Source organism: Podarcis cretensis, assembly GCF_951804945.1.
Source record: "Podarcis cretensis genome assembly, chromosome: 2".
Lineage (NCBI taxonomy): Eukaryota > Metazoa > Chordata > Lepidosauria > Squamata > Lacertidae > Podarcis > Podarcis cretensis.
In genome coordinates this window covers 70,508,663-70,525,526 of record NC_137171.1, presented here as the reverse complement: position 1 = coordinate 70,525,526, position 16,864 = coordinate 70,508,663, and the positions used below count along the sequence as shown (strand labels likewise).

Sequence of the window (16,864 nt, the reverse complement as noted above, 5' to 3'; positions counted from 1 at the left end):
TCCTTGCAAGAATTTTTCCAGCCACAGCTAATAAAGAGATGCCTCAATAGTTTCCACAATCTGTTCTATCATCTTTTAAAAAAAAAAATTGATTTTTTTTTTATCTCTGAAGTCTGCTGGGATCTCTTCTTTCTCCCAAATTTTTTTGATGAGCTCTTGAAGTTGTTGTGTAAGTTCAATTCTGCCCACTTTGAAGACTTCAGCACGTATCCCATCAGGTCTGCTGGCTTTGTTGTTTTTCATTTGGTTAATAGCTGTACACAACTCGCCCAGATTTGGACATACTGCAAGCTCTTCTCCAATTTGTTTTTGTGGGATTTGTGAGAGGACCTCAGCAGCTACGGGGAAGTTGCCTTCCATTGCCACATCAACTTTTTATTACCATTTTAGACTTACTAGATTTCTCTTATCTAAAATCTTAAAATTTTAAGAGACCACATACCAAGTGCCCAGGATGCGGATCTGCCTATGGAAGGAGGCAGGTCAAAGGTAACTTTCCCAATCCCCTTCTCTTCCTGGCTATTTCCAAGGGTCAAGAGACATTTCTGAATAGGGTAGACTGTGATGTACAGGGATATAGTGTAAAACTGGGCAGATGCATCTCCTGTGAGTAGAAACTATACTTACAGAAGTTACTTCACTAACTTTCTGTTATTTCTCCCTTTCCCCATAATGCCCCACTTAGTCACTTTCCACCCCACCCCACCCCACTTCCACAGGTTAATCTCTAGAGCCAACCCATCATGTTTACCAATTGCACAGATTTGCAAAAGTTGTAATGCAGACACTAAACGGTTAGTCAAATACATTGTAAAGGGAGCAACACAGTGAAATGAGAAAACCCACATGACCATAAAGGAAATATTTATTAAAATATAATCAAAGAAACTGTCAAACTTCTAACAAAAGCCAGGAGAGAGTTGAAGGGAGAAACATCTGTACAGGAAACATCATTGGAAATGCTTTTACATGCTTTATTGTTTAAGTTTCACAGTTTAGTTATTGGCTACAAAAATATATTTCTGAAACTCTGAGTCCTCTATAAAAAAAGCTGGTCAGCAACAGCAAACCTGACAAGCAGAATATACCTTAGGACAGAGTGAGCTCCTCCTGCAGATAAGCTTGGCATGACCCAGGGCACTCCTGCCTCAACGTTAGGAACAAATGTTCTTTGGGATTAAGCTCCACATTAATTCTGAAGGAAGTCTATTCTTCCTCCAGCATGCATAAAACTTGGAGCAAGGAGTTTCACATCTATACATGTGAGAAGGGGTCACTGAACCAATGTTTAGTGTCAGGAGAGAGACTCCACTTTAGCATTACCCTTTCTTGTGGCAACTGCAAGTCTGAACCAAAAATATACCATGATGTGCAACTGGAGCACTTTCATCAGCCCCTGGCCCATCCTGCTTTCTGGGGAAAAACCCCTTGATTGGCTAAGGAGTCTCAAACCTGATCTGGATCCTCAAGCGATGCCACTCTGGCAGTTTCAAAGTTGTTTTAATTCCCAAATGTAGGTCTAGGTAATACTGGCTATCTTTGAGGGCTTAAGGCTTATACAATGTTCACCAGCATTCAGAGACTGACACAGCCTTATCATTTATGTATTTCTAGTATGCCAATCAGCACGGTTTCTACAAAACAAAAGGCTCAGTGCTAGCCAGCTGGGATCTTCCCAATTTCTCTCCTTATGGAGGTTTTTACCTGATAAGTCTTTAGAGGTATTCATGTGTAAAAAATAATTTTGCTCACTAATATATGGTTGCCACTTTTAATTAAGTGTATCTTACACTACTCCCTGAAACAGGCAAGATGAACAGACTCTGGGCAATCCCACAACTGGGGACCTTGATCAGAAAATCTTACAAACAGAATTTAGGAATTGCTAGCAGCAAGCTGAGCAAAAGATGCTGCTGATTTTCTCTGCTTGTAATACAATGTGACACTGGGGCAATAGGCATCCTATTCTCCACTGCAGGAATGCTCAACCCATGGGTTGACAGAACTTATTAGTTGGGTTGCAACAGGACAGTGAAATACATCAGTATCTCCTATCCAAGTATGAAATCTAATCAAACCTGGTATCCTGAGAATTTCAGCTTTCATTTTTTAAAGCACATTCCTGCTCTTATGGTCGTAGCCAACAGCTTGACAATGCATAACTAATGTTGAGTAAAGTACAAGAAACTAAAAGGCAGAATGGCAGGGCACCAGAGCCCTGCAATTCCCTGCTCTCCCTCAATGGCTATTTCCTACCGTCTTTCTCACTAATCCCAATTTCTCTACAATTCCCTGCCGTTTCTGTAAAAATACCCTAAACATGATGGTCTATTGGAAGCAGAATATGCACATTTATATTATTATGAATCAGAATTTTGAGTGCTGTGTAATGGGGAGGTTGGTGGAGAATACACACAACCCTGAACTGCCCTCTGGAGTAGCACCTAATGTTATGGCTATCTGAGGCACATCAGCAATGTGTGAATGTTTTGTAGATTGGGATTTTCTCCTCAACAGATTGTGAAATGCAATACATGCAGCCCACCTCACAGCTGGCTAGTTTGCCCACTACAGAGAGCAGAGTTTTTCAAGGGCTGGTGCGGACACAATTCTGGCCCTTGGCTCAGGCCAACAGATCAACAGCAAACAATGAGATCACATCTCCGTCTCCTCTCACAGATACATTCCTTTAGCTCTCTTTGCCCTTGTTTAGAGTTAGGTCTGAGCAATGTTAATCTTGATTAACACAGATGTGAACCTAGATTTTGGAACTGAAGGTGGGGAATGGTGCGGGCACAGGCAATTTACACAGGAGAAAGGAAGGGGTGAGGAAGTGTCTTGTCACACAGGCTACTCCCATTTTCTTTAACCCAAGTTAAAGGCCAGCATTGTGTTATATTTGCAACAACCCAAATGGCAATGCATTCCAGTTTTCAGGTTGGTTAGAGCAGATTAGTATGCAGATCATGTAAAAAGCTGAAACTGTTATTTTTGCCCCAAGTTAAATCTCTTCAGAGGTGAAGGCTTCACTCAAAGGTTTCCCACATTTACTGCCACACACTTAGCACTAACATCTGTTAGCATGCCCCCCATGCACAGACTGCTAAAAACCCTGAGCGACCCAAGAGGTATGTGAATTTTAAACATGAAGTCATAATCATCCAAGAGATTATAAAGCTATTGTGCCTCCCCCACTACCAGAGCCTACATTACACCAAACACTTCCAACTCACATTCTAACAAAGCACACACTACAAGGTCACCATATACCATCTCACAATACAAAAGTAAGATTTTTCTTGCTCAGCGCTTCCCTCACTTGAAAGGGATTCTCTGTACACCTGTCAGTTAGCACTTGGCATTGAAGAAATCCTGCCAATATCTGCAGACAGTCTTGGAAAATTGGGATGCTTGGGGACATTCTAGCCCATTATCAGTGTTCAGGTGTAAGCAAGATCTAGGATGAGGTTTCTACTCCACCCCGTTCCCAGGTTGCCTGGCTGGCATTTTGTTTGGAAGAAAACAAGGTAAAGTTGAATTCTGATTACAACAAAAAATTCCTATTCTTCACCCCCAATTGTTTTCTGAGCTTAATACTTAGGCGGTCTGATTATAAGCCATAACATTTTCTTAGTCAAAGAGTTCTGTAAAGTCCAAGCAACATGACAAGGCTCCAACAATAATAAATACTTTGTTTCATTATGAACTATATGCTGTGTGGACAGTGCCAGGGAATAAGAATTTATTCACCTCATAAGAGACAATGTACAGCACTACTTCTGCCTTTAAATCTGGTTTAAATGCCTTGGTTAAAACATACCCCTGTTGGTTTTTTTAAAAGGCAACTGCCATAGTTTGCCACAGACCAACTATTTCTCCCCAAGAAGAATCTCTGTGGCCATCTGTAGGTTTTGAGAATGAATTCTGTTGGTTGGTTGGTTTTTTTGCAAGACAAGGACTCAATTCAGAGAAAGGGGTTGAAGTAAAGAACTTGAAAATTCAGCACGCACACACCTGGGACATTTCATACTAAACAAAAATAAGAGGGAACAATCCTGGCTTGGCCTTTGATGCGTGTTAAGAGACAGGTCAACGAGACTTAGGTCCCAAGTTAAGTTCTAGGATTTCAGCATAATCATCTTATTGTAGCAAAGTTGCACTAATAAGCGTGCAAAGAGCAGGCATTTATGTAACCTGACACCTTGAGTTCTGAAACGCCTTCTGCCTCCCTATATGGAGCTGACTCCTCATTCCCTGAGCTGGGCCCAAATCTCAGTTGAATCTTCCTCCCTGTAACTTCACAAGCATCTTGGCTGTCAATGCAAATTCTCTGCACGTCTCGAAACACAAATAAGATTCCAGGCAGAATTTCCAATTCACTCTGGTTCGTATAATTACTTACCCCCAGCATCCTAGGAGCAAATCACCCACCAAGCACATCAGTTAAGAGCATACAGGCAGGCCAAAGCAGTAAATGCCCACAACTGAGCCAAGGCTCCCCTTCCTACCAAGCAAACCTACATGTGCACCTTCCCTCTCCATTACAGTGTACTTTGCCCCTTGTACCTGAAACTCTGCTGACCTTCAACTTAAGAAACCACCTTAAATTCAGACCAGTCTTGTTCTGGAATCACTGGAATTCTCAATATTCTACTCAGGTACTGTTTTCCCGTATATCACACAGTGGAGGCAGGGGCAAGGAAACCTGCATGTTAAAACTAAACATTACCAAGAGGGTGAAAAGTCACTGCTTCATTGCCCCAGATAAGGAAAAAGATTCACCAAAAGATTTAAACTAAATCTGATATAAAATATCTGTTTAAAGGCAAGAGCTAGAATTTGCCAACAATGAAATGCATTCTCCTGTCCGGTGCGAACAGGAAACCGTCCACAGGGATCACAATATGTCCTAAAAAAAATGGAGGCATTCCCTGCTTTCTCATGGGGGGAATAAAGAGAACAGAGATGCTACTGGTCAGTGGAGATTTCTCTGTCTGGCTCCAATTTGCTTGACTCTCCCGGAGAAGGGGTATGGGGTGCAGAGTGAGACACAGAGGGAATACCGTGAGGTACAATCCCCTCTACTGGTGGCTCTGGGAGCCCTGTGGCTGCTACTCCCACTACTCCTGGAGGAAATCTGCCACAAAAAAGAAAGCACAGGGTGATTACAATCCAGGGAGTGTTTCCTTGAAGGTTTCACTGACATTATATAAAAGGCATTCAGAAATTAAGCAATTAAGTGAAGGTTAGTAGGAAATGGCATTACAGTAAATTCTATTACAGCTTTAACTTGGTGTTTATCAGGACACAATCCTCTGGCCACTATCCTCCGAAGCAGGTTTGTCTTAATTGCTGCAGGGGTAGAGCTACATATTAAAATCATTACTAGGGTGCCTAGCCAGTAACCCATCTGAACAAAGGTCCTGAAGCCCTCTGGCTAACCTGGGTTGGTGCTCTTTGTTCAAGAGCTACAATCTACAAAGCAATGCAGCTTTATTTCAAAGGAGTTTGCTGCCAGAAAGAAGGTGGACAGGGAGGCTGGGTCAGTCTCACAAAGCTAGATAACTTTTCTGAATACAGTCCTTTTGAGACCTGATGCATAAGTGACCTGTGCAAAAAGCTATTGGTAAGAATGCATGGACATCTCACCTGTAAGCTGCAGCTCCATTAAGCTCTGGGTGCACAGCCGCAGGGTCAATACTGGACCACTGAGCTGCTAAAAGCAAGTACTCCTTATTAACACAGTTCCTCAAATGATCAGGTATGACACCTAAAACAAAGTCAAAATATACAGAGGTATATTAGATGCTAATACCAAAGTTATTTGCACCCAAATGTCACAGGGGAAAGTTACCCTAACTGCTTCTCTACTTTGTATATAGGATGCAAGATAGATCCACAAATATAATATGAAAAATAAGAATGGTGTAGTACAAGAAAAAATTGCTTGTTTCTTCCACAGTGTTCATGAGAAACGATTCCCTCAACTGCAGTTTCTAGGTGCACCAATGTCATTAGACACGACTGCTGTCAAGAAAATCCTCCAAGGCATCACTCCATGTTGAAACAGCACCAAACATCTCCCAAACACCAGGGTAGGAAAACAGTCTAAGTCAGGCATCCCCAACCTTCAGCCCTCCAGATGTTTTGGACTACAATTCCTATCATCCCTGACCACTGGTCTTGCTAGGGATCATAGGAGTTGTAGGCCAAAACATCTGGAGGACTGCAGGTTGGGGATGTCTGGCCTCAGTGGTCTAAAAAGCTATAGAACTAATCCAGTGACTTAATTTTCACCTCCACCAATTAGGCAAGGAGCTCCATCACAACAGTTGTATAGACCTATCCCACTGAAACAATCTGAAGCAAAAGCAGAGCTACCTGTGATGGCTCTTCGGATCTCCTTAGCTGCATCCTCTCTAGATTCAATGGAGGCCTGTTCACTATACCAGGCTGTGTGAGGAGTACAGATCACGTTGGGAGCATCTTTGAGGGGTCCATTCGCAAAGCTGGGATGTAGAGAAAGGGGCATTTTTTTATTATGATCTCTGGCAGCCCTAACACTTGGAGAAGGAGAGGTGAAAAGTGCTGTAGGCTGGCAGCAGTACAGAGCAATAGTGGAGTTGTTACCTGAAGGGTTCTGACTCATGCACATCCAATGCTGCCCCTCTGATTCTCCCTTCCTTTAGGGCTTGAGCCAGGGCTCTCTCTTCAACTAGTCCTCCACGAGCTGTATTCACCAGAAAGCAGCCTTGGCGCATCTGCAAAAAAAAAAATATAGGCTACTGTTGAGCTTGAATAACCTACTATTGAGTCCAAATTACATTATTGTTAGTAAAATTTAAATGGAGCACAGTTTAAAAGGAGTATGGGACAATCAGGACAGAATAGATTTGAAGTATTTCCCTCACATACATTCTGAAATACACAATTTTCCTACTCAAAAACACACTTAGGGCTCAGCACAACATCACACAAAAATTAACATAAATCTTCAAAAGGTGCCCAGGGAGCAGGGAAAAGAGAAAAGAAGGGGAATCTAACAACAGAAACTTGGAGGTGGGGGGACAGACATTGAAAATAGTGCCTGAGAGGTTCATCATCTGTTCATTCTCTGCACTCTCTCTTCCCTCCCCCAATCAGTCCTTCATCACCAACCAGAACAACTGCTTTCAGGTTCTGTTGGGATCCCTCTCAAGGTTTTTTAAAGTAGTAGTTGAAGAGAACAGCCAACATTTGGATCATGGGGTGACAACAACTGAGAAGAACCATTACTGCAAACCCATATAACAGAAGTACAAAAATTAGACCTCAAATGAAATAAGCGTTGAGTCACTATAGTATAAAATCACACTCGCTCTAAAAAGAACATTGAGTGGGCAAACCGGGAAGAACATGACATTAAAAGAATCTAGAGTTGTTTGAAACAGTTCAGTGCTGTCACCGTTCTTTGCTTACTCAGCACTGCCGGTTACAGAGTTTATTATATATAGACTGAAGCCAAACATTTGTTACAGGCAGTTTCTAATCACAGAATCAATCTATTCACAACAAAAGAAGCCGCGCTCAGCAGAAATGCAAGCACCAGATCCACACATTTCTAGTTTTCATGAAACCACCCTACAGCAGCAACTTATACTCCCAGCACAATGCAATGTTGCACCTGTTTAATGGCAAAGTCATTGATGAGGTGATGATTATGTTCGTTGAGGCTGCAGTGCAATGTGATGCAGTCACTGTGCATGAGCAGATCTTGCAGGGTGCTCATCCGCTGTAACCCCAGGGAACGCTCCACTCCATGAGGCAGATATGGATCGTAGAAAATCACATTGAAGCCAAAGGGTTTTGCTCGCAGAGCAACTGCTTGCCCAACTCGACCTTGAAAAAAATGAACACATATTCACCTGAATAACAGCACAACACATTCCTCCCAAAGAGCTAAGTCATTGGGAGGAGACTTGGAATGACCTAAGAAACACGATACTCTTTTTTTAGGGATAGGGCAAAGGGGAGAGAAGAATGATGGTGGGCGCTGAGGTCTTCTGTGTATTCTCTCCAAGGAAACAGACCCCACATATATGCAACAGCTGTGATCAATGAACTAGTTGAGGTTCTTTGCAAGTGCTGCTGAGATTCCGAATAAGACCTGCAGAAAGCAACTGAAGTTTCGATTTTACCTGATTGTTCACAATACTAGAGTCTTCCCTAACTTGGGGCCCTCCATGTTTCGGACTGCAATTCCCACCAGCCCCAGCCAGCATGCATAATGGTCACGAATGTTGGGCGTTATAGGCCAAAACACTTGGACAGACCCAAATTGGGGAGGGCTGCTCTACCAGGTGAACTACTGGCCTAACTAAATATAAGGCAGATACCAATGCCACCCCAAATCTATCAGTGGGAACCTCCCATTCGCACTAGGAGCAACAAAGTTGAACTACACAACCAACAAGGCAGAAAGGCTGAATGAGCAGGAGCATCATTCAACATGTGACACCCATTTCTGCAAACTTTCAGTTTAATGATTAGATAAGTCTCTCCACATCTAGTAAATTTTCCATACAGGTAACTCCCCATTTACATAGGTGTTATGATCCAGACTTCTATGCACGTCAGTGAAAGGCGTATAAATGGGGAGCACCCTGGAGAGTCCTAGGGGCTTGCGAGGAGACCCACCCTAAAGCCGGAAGATATAAAGAAGCAGTAAAGGATGTTTTGGGCTTAGACATTCCCTCCTCACCTGACCTGTCTTTTACCTCTCCGATCCTGGTTTGCAGTAGAAGCACAAACCATAGCAATGGTTTGCCTCAAGCTATGAAAAGAGGGAGAGAGCTGCCACACTGCAAGGCTCCTTCACTACAGGAGAGGGACTGTGAGCAACATCATGGGAGGGGTAACCCTAGGACCAAGGTGAAACTGTAAAGCTCCCTTGTTATTTTTGCTATTGGATGCTTGATGTTGTTTATGTAATCTTGATACATTAATAGTACTGAAAAGTTTATCAGCTGTTGTTATTATTTATTAAATTTGTACACTGCCCTTCATCCAGATCACAGGGTGGTTGACAACATTCTTGATTAATTATATTTTATTTTATTTATTATACCCCGCCCATATGGGCGGCTTACAGCATATCTAAAAACATAATAAGAATATCAAAGCAATAAAAACCTCCCAATGGCTTCAGATGTTTTCTAACAGTTACGTAATTCTTTATCTCCTTGACATCTGAAGGGAGGGCGTTCCACAGGGAGGGCACCGCTACCGAGAATAATACAAAATGAGAACACAAAATACATAATAATGCCACTCCTCCCACAAAAACATTTAAAGGCCATAAGGCCTAGTTATAGAGAAACATTTTCACCTGGCGCCTGAAGATATGTAATGAAGTCGCCAGGCAAGCCTCCCTGGGGAGAGAATTCCACAACAGAGGAGCCACTGCAAAAAAGGTCCATTCTTGTGTTGCCACCCTCTCATGGAGGAGGCACACAAAGATGATGGTGATCAGATTATTATATTTGCTACTGAATTGTTTTGCTATGTTATTATGAAATAGTTTTTGCACTCTTTGCTTTTGAAATGCATTCCTGTTTTTATTGTTGCAAGCCACTTGGAGCATTATTTTTTGTGGAAAGGCAGTATACAAATAAAATGAATAAATGAATGTCTGATCATATAACTCTGAACAGTTTGGTCTAAACTATGTATCTCTAGGAGCAGCCAATTTCTTACCAAGGCCAATGATGCCCAAGGTCTCCCCACGAATACGCACAGCACCTCCAGCCACCTCTCTGATTTGCTCCATACTTGAGGCTCTGTTTCCTTCTCGCATGGCTTGGTGGAGCCAAGTAACCCGACGATAAAGGTTTAGAATGTGGCAAAGGGTAGAATCAGCTGTCTCTTCCACAGAAGAAGAAGGGACGTTGCACACTGCAATGCCTACGGAAATAGGAAGAAGAGGCTAGTACAATTCCCAAACAATCTCAATACAGATGAAGAAAAGAAGGGATTCCCCAACACTCCAGAGCTACAAACAAGGCAATATATTTGATACTGACACGAGCACATTGTCCAACATTTTAATGTACTGCAAAATCCTGTTCCCACTATCAACACCATGATAATTTTGGGGACAGGAAAACTCTCTGTCACAATCAGGCAGTTGGATGAAGGAGAGAAGAAGCTGCATTGCACCAAATCAGGTAAGTAGGCTATCTAATTTAGTCCTGTTTTTATCTGATATTAGCTGTGCAACTTCTGAGACAGATGTTTTCCCCAGCCCTGCTACCTAAAAGATTTTAAACGGTATGTATCAGTGACTAAACCTGAGAGAACCTTCTGTTCACAACACATGTCACTTATTATTTAGCTATGATCTATCCACAAGGGACTTGATTATATACCACATTTTTCTGTGTATAAGACTAGGTTTTTTCCCTAAAAATGTCAAAAAATTGGGGGCGTTTTGTACACGAATACACCCCCCCCATTTTCTTAAACCGAAGCCCCCCAAAATAGGGGCCATCTTATACATGGGGGAGTCTTATAGACAGAAAAATACGGTAATTCTTTTCTTGAAAATACTTGCCCTTGTGGAAATCATAGCTCAGGAGACGCTATAGTCTAAAAGCGCAACAATACTCAGTTTGGCATTAAATTTCAACACTTCAAGAAGACTATACAGACAGACCACCACCAAAACGCAAGAGAATTTAGGTTATTCAGTACGACAAGAGTTTAAGGCTAGGACTGCAGAATCTATAGGAACTCCATTAGATGGCTCTCACACAGGTGTTGAGATCAGTAGCAGAAAACCTACTGCTTTTAGGCTAGACGTATACCTAGAGTTTAATTTGCAAACTATGCTATACTTTTGTGTTGTGTTTGCTTAATTAGTAATTAGGTGTCATGGACTTTGAAGACGCTTGAACTCGGGACGAAAGGGATAAACGTGCTAAGAGGAAGGCACATTTGGCAAACTCTCACCGTGATCAACTCCCATCCAGAAACCTAAGTCCTCACTGTGAAAGGATGTGTGGATCCAGAATTGGCCTCCACAGTCACTTATGGACTCACTGTTAAGACCGTGTGTTCATGAAAGACAATCTTACTTGGCTACGAGTAATCGCCAAAGAAAGAAGAAGTCTGCTTATTAAAATGGTTTACATCTTGAACCAAAGTATCCTTGTGTGAAAAAAGGCCCACTGAAACCAGTAAATTATCTCCACATAAATCAGCTTAGGACCATAAAGTTAGAAAATTACAGCCTTAGCCAACGTAGCAACCAGAACATTAGCAGCCTGCAAAAACTGTTGCTCAAAGCAAACACAAGTACTATGTTGTTAGTGCATGTCCTCATAGGTCTGCCACTACATGCAACAAGTAGCTATTTAACAGCTTACATTTTATAAAATTCCTAAAATATTTCTAATCCATAGTAGGCCTGACTTATAGGGGTTCTTATGAGAGCAAATGTATTAAAATAAAACAGTGGCACGCTTTGCAAATGTCTCTCTCTCCGCAATAGTGAGCACTTCATCGCTTCGTAGGAGTTTATGATTTTGGCTAGCCCCCAATTTAGACCCAGTAAACTGAACACAAAGAGGCAGTGCACATGTTTTCACTCTATGTATTCATTTATTTTTTAGAAAATATTGCACTGGGATCACCATACCTAATTCTGCAGCTGACTTGATATCCACATTGTCATAGCCACTGCCAATTCGCACAATGACCCGGAGAGCTTTGAACTTCTCCAGGTCCTGGCGCGACAAGGTAATGGTGTGGTACATCAGAGCCCCAACAGCTTCATTTAGCACCTATGGGAAGACAGAACAACAGAATAATGCTTGCTCCACAGCATTAGAACTAGTCAGATCAGGATTCTGCAAACCCACTTACTTGATTGCCAGCAGCATTGCCCCTCCCTGCCCCATGGGGAGCAGCCCTGCCCCACCCCACACACCCAACATAAGGATCCTTATCCCTAAGTTCTGTGAAGCAGTGGTTTTTGCAGAAGGCACAAGCAGCATCTCAGTGCTTTTACAGAAGAAGGGAAACCACTCACTTTCCCTCAATTTGTCTTGAGTTCTCATTGAATTCAAGGGAGGAGTTGTTTCTCTCCCTCCCCCATGGCCTTCTGCAGTAGACAGAAACAGCAAGCCATAGAGTGTGGCTTCTGCACAAGCTCAGTGTGAAGTCTAAGAAAATGCATCACCCTCCCACAAATTCTCTGCTAAATTCTTTGCAAATTCATTGGGCTTCTGCAGAATTTAGGGGGAGGGGGTTGGAAGCAACTACAAATAGGAGCTAGTTATTAAAGATATTCTTGTTTAAGTGTGTTTACCTTTTCATGGATTTCCTGAGTTGACTGTGCATCACAGAAAGCCACTGTGGCAACATCCTTCAGGATGGGCATCTCTACAGTGCAATCTCTGCCATCCAGGAGGGCAACCAGCGGACGGGCTTGCATTGGGCCATTACCAATAGGAGGCCTTATACCTACAGGGAAAAAGCATCTTAATGAGCTGCAAATGTGAGCATGACAAGATTCTTATGTCAGTCCTAAGCAAACATCACCAAGAATTCATAGTGAAAACAAATGTAAGGGTTGGGGGGAATCAGAGAAGAGTCATAGCTCAGTGCTAAAGCACATGCTTTGCTTGCAGAAGGTCACAGACTCAATCCCAAATATTTCCAGAACTGAAAAACACACCTGTCTAAAACCCTAGAGAGCTGCTGCCAACCACTGTAGACATTATAAAGCTAGTATGCCAGTGGTCTGATCTGGCACAGGCAGCTTTCTGTGTTGCTTTTCTTACATGCAAAGGCTCCCATGAATCACTTGTGTGATACCAGCATGCAAACATTGCCTGAATTCATGATGCATGCCGCAGGGTCCAGAGATATTTGCAAACTATGTAACCAGTTCTGAAGTTTGGCTATTCACAGACCTTTTATAAAGTCAGTTATCATATAACAGATACTGATAACTCGTTCACAAAAGTATGCAATTTGGGCGTTATCTGTAGAAAAAATAAAATTAGAAGAGCTCTATTTTTCACAAGTTACTTTGAAGGAAATAGGTCTAAAAGCAATCTGAGAGGAGTGTGGAGAAAAGGCAAACAGCTTTTCTTGAACAGAAGCAGTGTCTCTAGGTAACCTATACAAAGTGATGACAACCCACAAATATGACGCTTGGTACTTTGTGCTCATTTCAGGAAGCATGCAGTTGTTTGAAACATGCAAACTTAAAACCATGGTTTCAAAATTTAGTCTGAAACAAACCATAGTTAACCACAGTTTGTCTGTTAGGATGGCAGAAGCTGTGGCTAAGCTTCCAGACTCTCAGTCCAGAGATAGAAAAGTGTATCTGCTTGTTCTGGTGAACAGAGGAAGCCTCAGGCTCATCTTGCTATTCACAGGGATAATGATAATCAAGCCTTACAAAGGAGTAAATTTAATAGAGAGACATTGCCAAACACCATGCACAGAATCGTGCTGCAATACAAAACAAGGACAGTTTATCTAACAGAGATCAAACTTCAACCATGCATGCAACTAGTTGAAGGGAAGGGAACTGACAATATGTTTTGAGGGTGAATCCAAAAACCTTTTGAAAAACTGGACCCACCCTCCCTAGTTAAGACATTGTGTGTATATGTGTGTGTCCAGGGTATGGAGACAGTACAGTTGATGCCTGAGTCTAGTCAGTAAAAATCTAAGATAATGAAGGAGTGAGTGAAGAGCTAAGCACTCTGCTTTGATAAATCACAATATAATCAGGAAAGGAGGAACAAAGGAGACATTTGCACTTGCATCAGCATCTTCCCGTGTCTCTTTAGGATGCTACACAGATACATGATTATTTGTGCAATAGTGTTAGGCCACAGGGCATTATATGCAGAGTGTCACCTAAGAATGGTCCAGCTCACACATTAAAGCATCCAGATAAGAAACCATTGTCAGGCAATTAAAGGAATTAGTCACAAGATGAGGCAACCACTGCATAAGAATTAAGAAAGCATAATGTCAAATAACAGCTGAGCCAGCAACACAACCCGTTTCTTCACAATTCTCTTTACTTTCAAGTAACCACACATCTGCTGCCGAACAGATGAAGTTCCTTACTCTCTTTTCTAACTTTACTTTAGAACAGTCTTACAGATGGCCTCTTGACTCAGGGAAAGAACAATACCTTCCAGCCTCACTACTTAGATCAGACTGGGTTACTTTGGCAAGCAGACAAGCTGAAAATTTATATGGAAGTCTGGAGAAGTGGGCGGTGGCTCCAGAGACCACATTAACAGTACTCCAATTAAGAAAAAAGGGGCAATGACACAGAGTCTTAAAAGGGGGCTGTGAATAATGGACTGATTCCAGACTTAGTCCAACTTAAGTCCCATTGAATAAATGAGACTTCACTTCAACTAACCTAATCCAGATCCAATACAATGTTCTGTACTTTTCAGTTAGACTAGACCCCCAATTTCCCACACAGTGTGAGAAGACTCAGGAAGCACCTGTCAGAAGCATCAACGGTTTACTTGGGAGAGGTTTACTTGGACTCTCCCATCAGGCACAACCCAGCTGCCAGAGCTTCTAATGACCTACCACCACAGCACAGCTTTTGCCAGATTCTGCCAAGATAAAAGCTATCAATCTCTTCTGCTCCACTTTGAAACATTAGACAGCTGTTTCCACACCCTGCTTTTATGGAATTACTTTGTCTGTCACCTTATAGTTCCATTTCTCCCACAAATTTGAATCCACTTTACTCCTAGTCTAGCACACCATGGGAGTAGAACTGTTATTATTAGTAGTGGTAGTAGTAGTATCCCATCTTTTTCCCAGACAAGAACTCAAAGTGGCTTGTGTAAATTAACACGGATAAACTATAAAATGCTAAAAACATATAAAGGGCAATTGTTAAAAAGCAATTAAGCTCTAATAGGATTAAAACATTATAAGAAGCAAATCTATTAAAATGCAGATAATAAAAACAGCAGTACTGTATTAAGAGCCCTTTCGGTTTCTGGTCATGAACTTGTTAAGAGTTCATGACCAGAAAAGGAAAGCCCCCGTTCTCTTGGCCTTGGCTCTTTCTCCCATCTACAATACAGGGATAAGACTGTTGGGCTACCTGATCAGAACACCGTTAAGATTTCTTGAGACGGGAGCATGTGTAGCCACCTGAACCGCTCTGCAAGACCGGAAACGGGATGTGGCTGCCTTGCTCATGGCTCCCTAAAGGGCAGGGAGGCATTTGCACTTGGGCTAATCCTGCTCGTGTACACACTCAGTATCTGGACGGACCTGGCGAGGGTACCAGGATCTAAGCTTTGAGTGGCGAAAGGGCCACCACATCCAAGACCCCGTTAACAGAAAGGGGCGTGGGGGCGCGAATAAACCCTCCGCCTGAAGTCGCCTGTCACTGCGGCGGAAGGGCGACGAGCTCCTCCGCCGCCTGGCAGAAAGGAAGGCGCTCGCTCGCTCGCTCGCCCCGGGGCCAGGCCCCTTCCCCTTCCCCGCCGCCCAGCGAACGCCTCCCTCCCTCGCCCAGGGCGTTACCTTCGCAAATGCGGTCGAGCCTCTGGCGCTTCACTTTGTGCCTATCCATGGAACACACCGAGGCAGGCCCGCGCGACTCTGAGCCCGGGAGAGGCGGGCGCTAGGGAGGCGCAAGCTCGGGGACCGGAGGAAGAGGCGGCGGCGGCGGCGGCGGCGAGCAGCCCGCCTACAGCCGGAGGAGAAAAGGGCGGGGAGGAAAGGCCAGGCCAGCTCAGCGGATGCGCTCCGGGCGCCGTCCTCCTGCCTCTCGCCTGCCGCGGCCCTCCCCCCTCTGCACGTCGCTCGCCACCGGCCTCCAAAAGGGAAGCGGAAGGCCTCAGCTGGGTCCGCGGAGGGCAAGATCCCCGTCGAAGCCGGAGCGCAACGGGCTGCGCAGCCATAGAGTAGCGCGCCCAGAGCGGCCCCCGGAAACCAATGATCACTTCCGGCCCTCTGGGCTCTCCCGCGGCGCCGGCCACAGTACTGTCGAGCCAGGCGCCAGGCTAGAGCAGCAGATTCAGGGTCGGCGAGGCAGAAAAAATTAAAGTAAAAGCGAGGCGTGGCTAAAGGTTCTGGTCGCAGCAGTACGTACCTCGAAGCAGTGATACAAGGATGTGCTTCCCTCACCTTCTTCGCCTCTTTAGGTGCCTTGTGCAAAGCAGAAATTCTTGAGGTGCAGCAATGAGAAAAGCTCCCGTTGGGTTTGTTTCAGCTATAAAGAACCACCACAGCTATAGCAGTTTATTATTAGGTGTGTTCACTTCCCGCCTTTCATCAAGCTATACGTAGCATGAAAACATTAGCCAGGTCACCAGTACTCATAAAGGGTACCATACAGGAATTCAAACAAAAACACTCCTAGCGCAATAAAGCTATGGCAGTGGGCATTTTGTTGCAATTTCTGCTTATGTAGCCTTTTAAAGGCACAGGTTTCCCATCCTGAAGCTCAGCTCCATATATTCTAATAAAATCTTTTTTATCCCAATGAAGCCTTCCAAGGGACACATGTGTAGGGGGGGGCACCAAACAGGGTCTTTGACCCAGGTGAAATAAAGCCTAGTTCTGCCCCTGTCCAGAAGCTGTTTTTAAAAATTATTAGTCTCACTTTTTGCAGTGTCTCAAAATAACTTGCATAAAAAGTGTATGTGTCTTGTGTGTAAAACCTTCCCTTCACTATAAAACATGAATCCAGTCTCAGCTGTTCAATAGTTCCCTTTTCTCTATACACTTCCCCTTTGGGCATGTTTTCCAGTTACTCACATATGGTCTGCTTTTCGAACAGTCAGGCAAAACATACAATCTTTACAGAGTA

General features: G+C 43.4%; 1 protein-coding gene across 2 annotated transcripts; it reads right to left on the bottom strand.

Moving 5' to 3' along the window:
• Positions 1-847: 847 nt before the first annotated feature.
• On the bottom strand, positions 848-15,955 carry LOC307209358 (C-terminal-binding protein 2-like). 2 transcript variants are annotated; one of them, XM_079964345.1, is made up of 9 exons: positions 15,574-15,955; positions 12,350-12,504; positions 11,678-11,822; positions 9,736-9,942; positions 7,664-7,878; positions 6,631-6,761; positions 6,382-6,509; positions 5,650-5,770; positions 848-5,137 (listed from the first exon to the last, which is right to left on the bottom strand). In XM_079964345.1, the coding sequence occupies exons 1-9, from the start codon at positions 15,620-15,622 to the stop codon at positions 4,969-4,971; spliced, it is 1,320 nt and encodes a 439-aa protein (XP_079820471.1). In that variant the 5' UTR covers positions 15,623-15,955; the 3' UTR covers positions 848-4,968. The 2 variants fall into 2 exon arrangements, with proteins under 2 accessions (XP_079820471.1, XP_079820472.1); XM_079964346.1 differs by lacking the exon at positions 15,574-15,955 and adding an exon at positions 14,617-14,704.
• Between the last annotated feature and the right edge of the window lie 909 nt (positions 15,956-16,864).

Coding starts and splice junctions, on each gene's coding strand:
- LOC307209358 (XM_079964346.1), bottom strand. CDS start 14,689: ATGTTTCAAAGTGGAGCAGAAGAGATTGATAGCTTTTATCTTGGCAGA. Junction 11,823..12,349: donor CTCAGGAAATCCATGAAAAG/GTAAACACACTT, acceptor GTCTTCCCATAG/GTGCTAAATGAAGCTGTTGG. Junction 5,138..5,649: donor AATGGAGCTGCAGCTTACAG/GTGAGATGTCCA, acceptor TTTTTGTGGCAG/ATTTCCTCCAGGAGTAGTGG.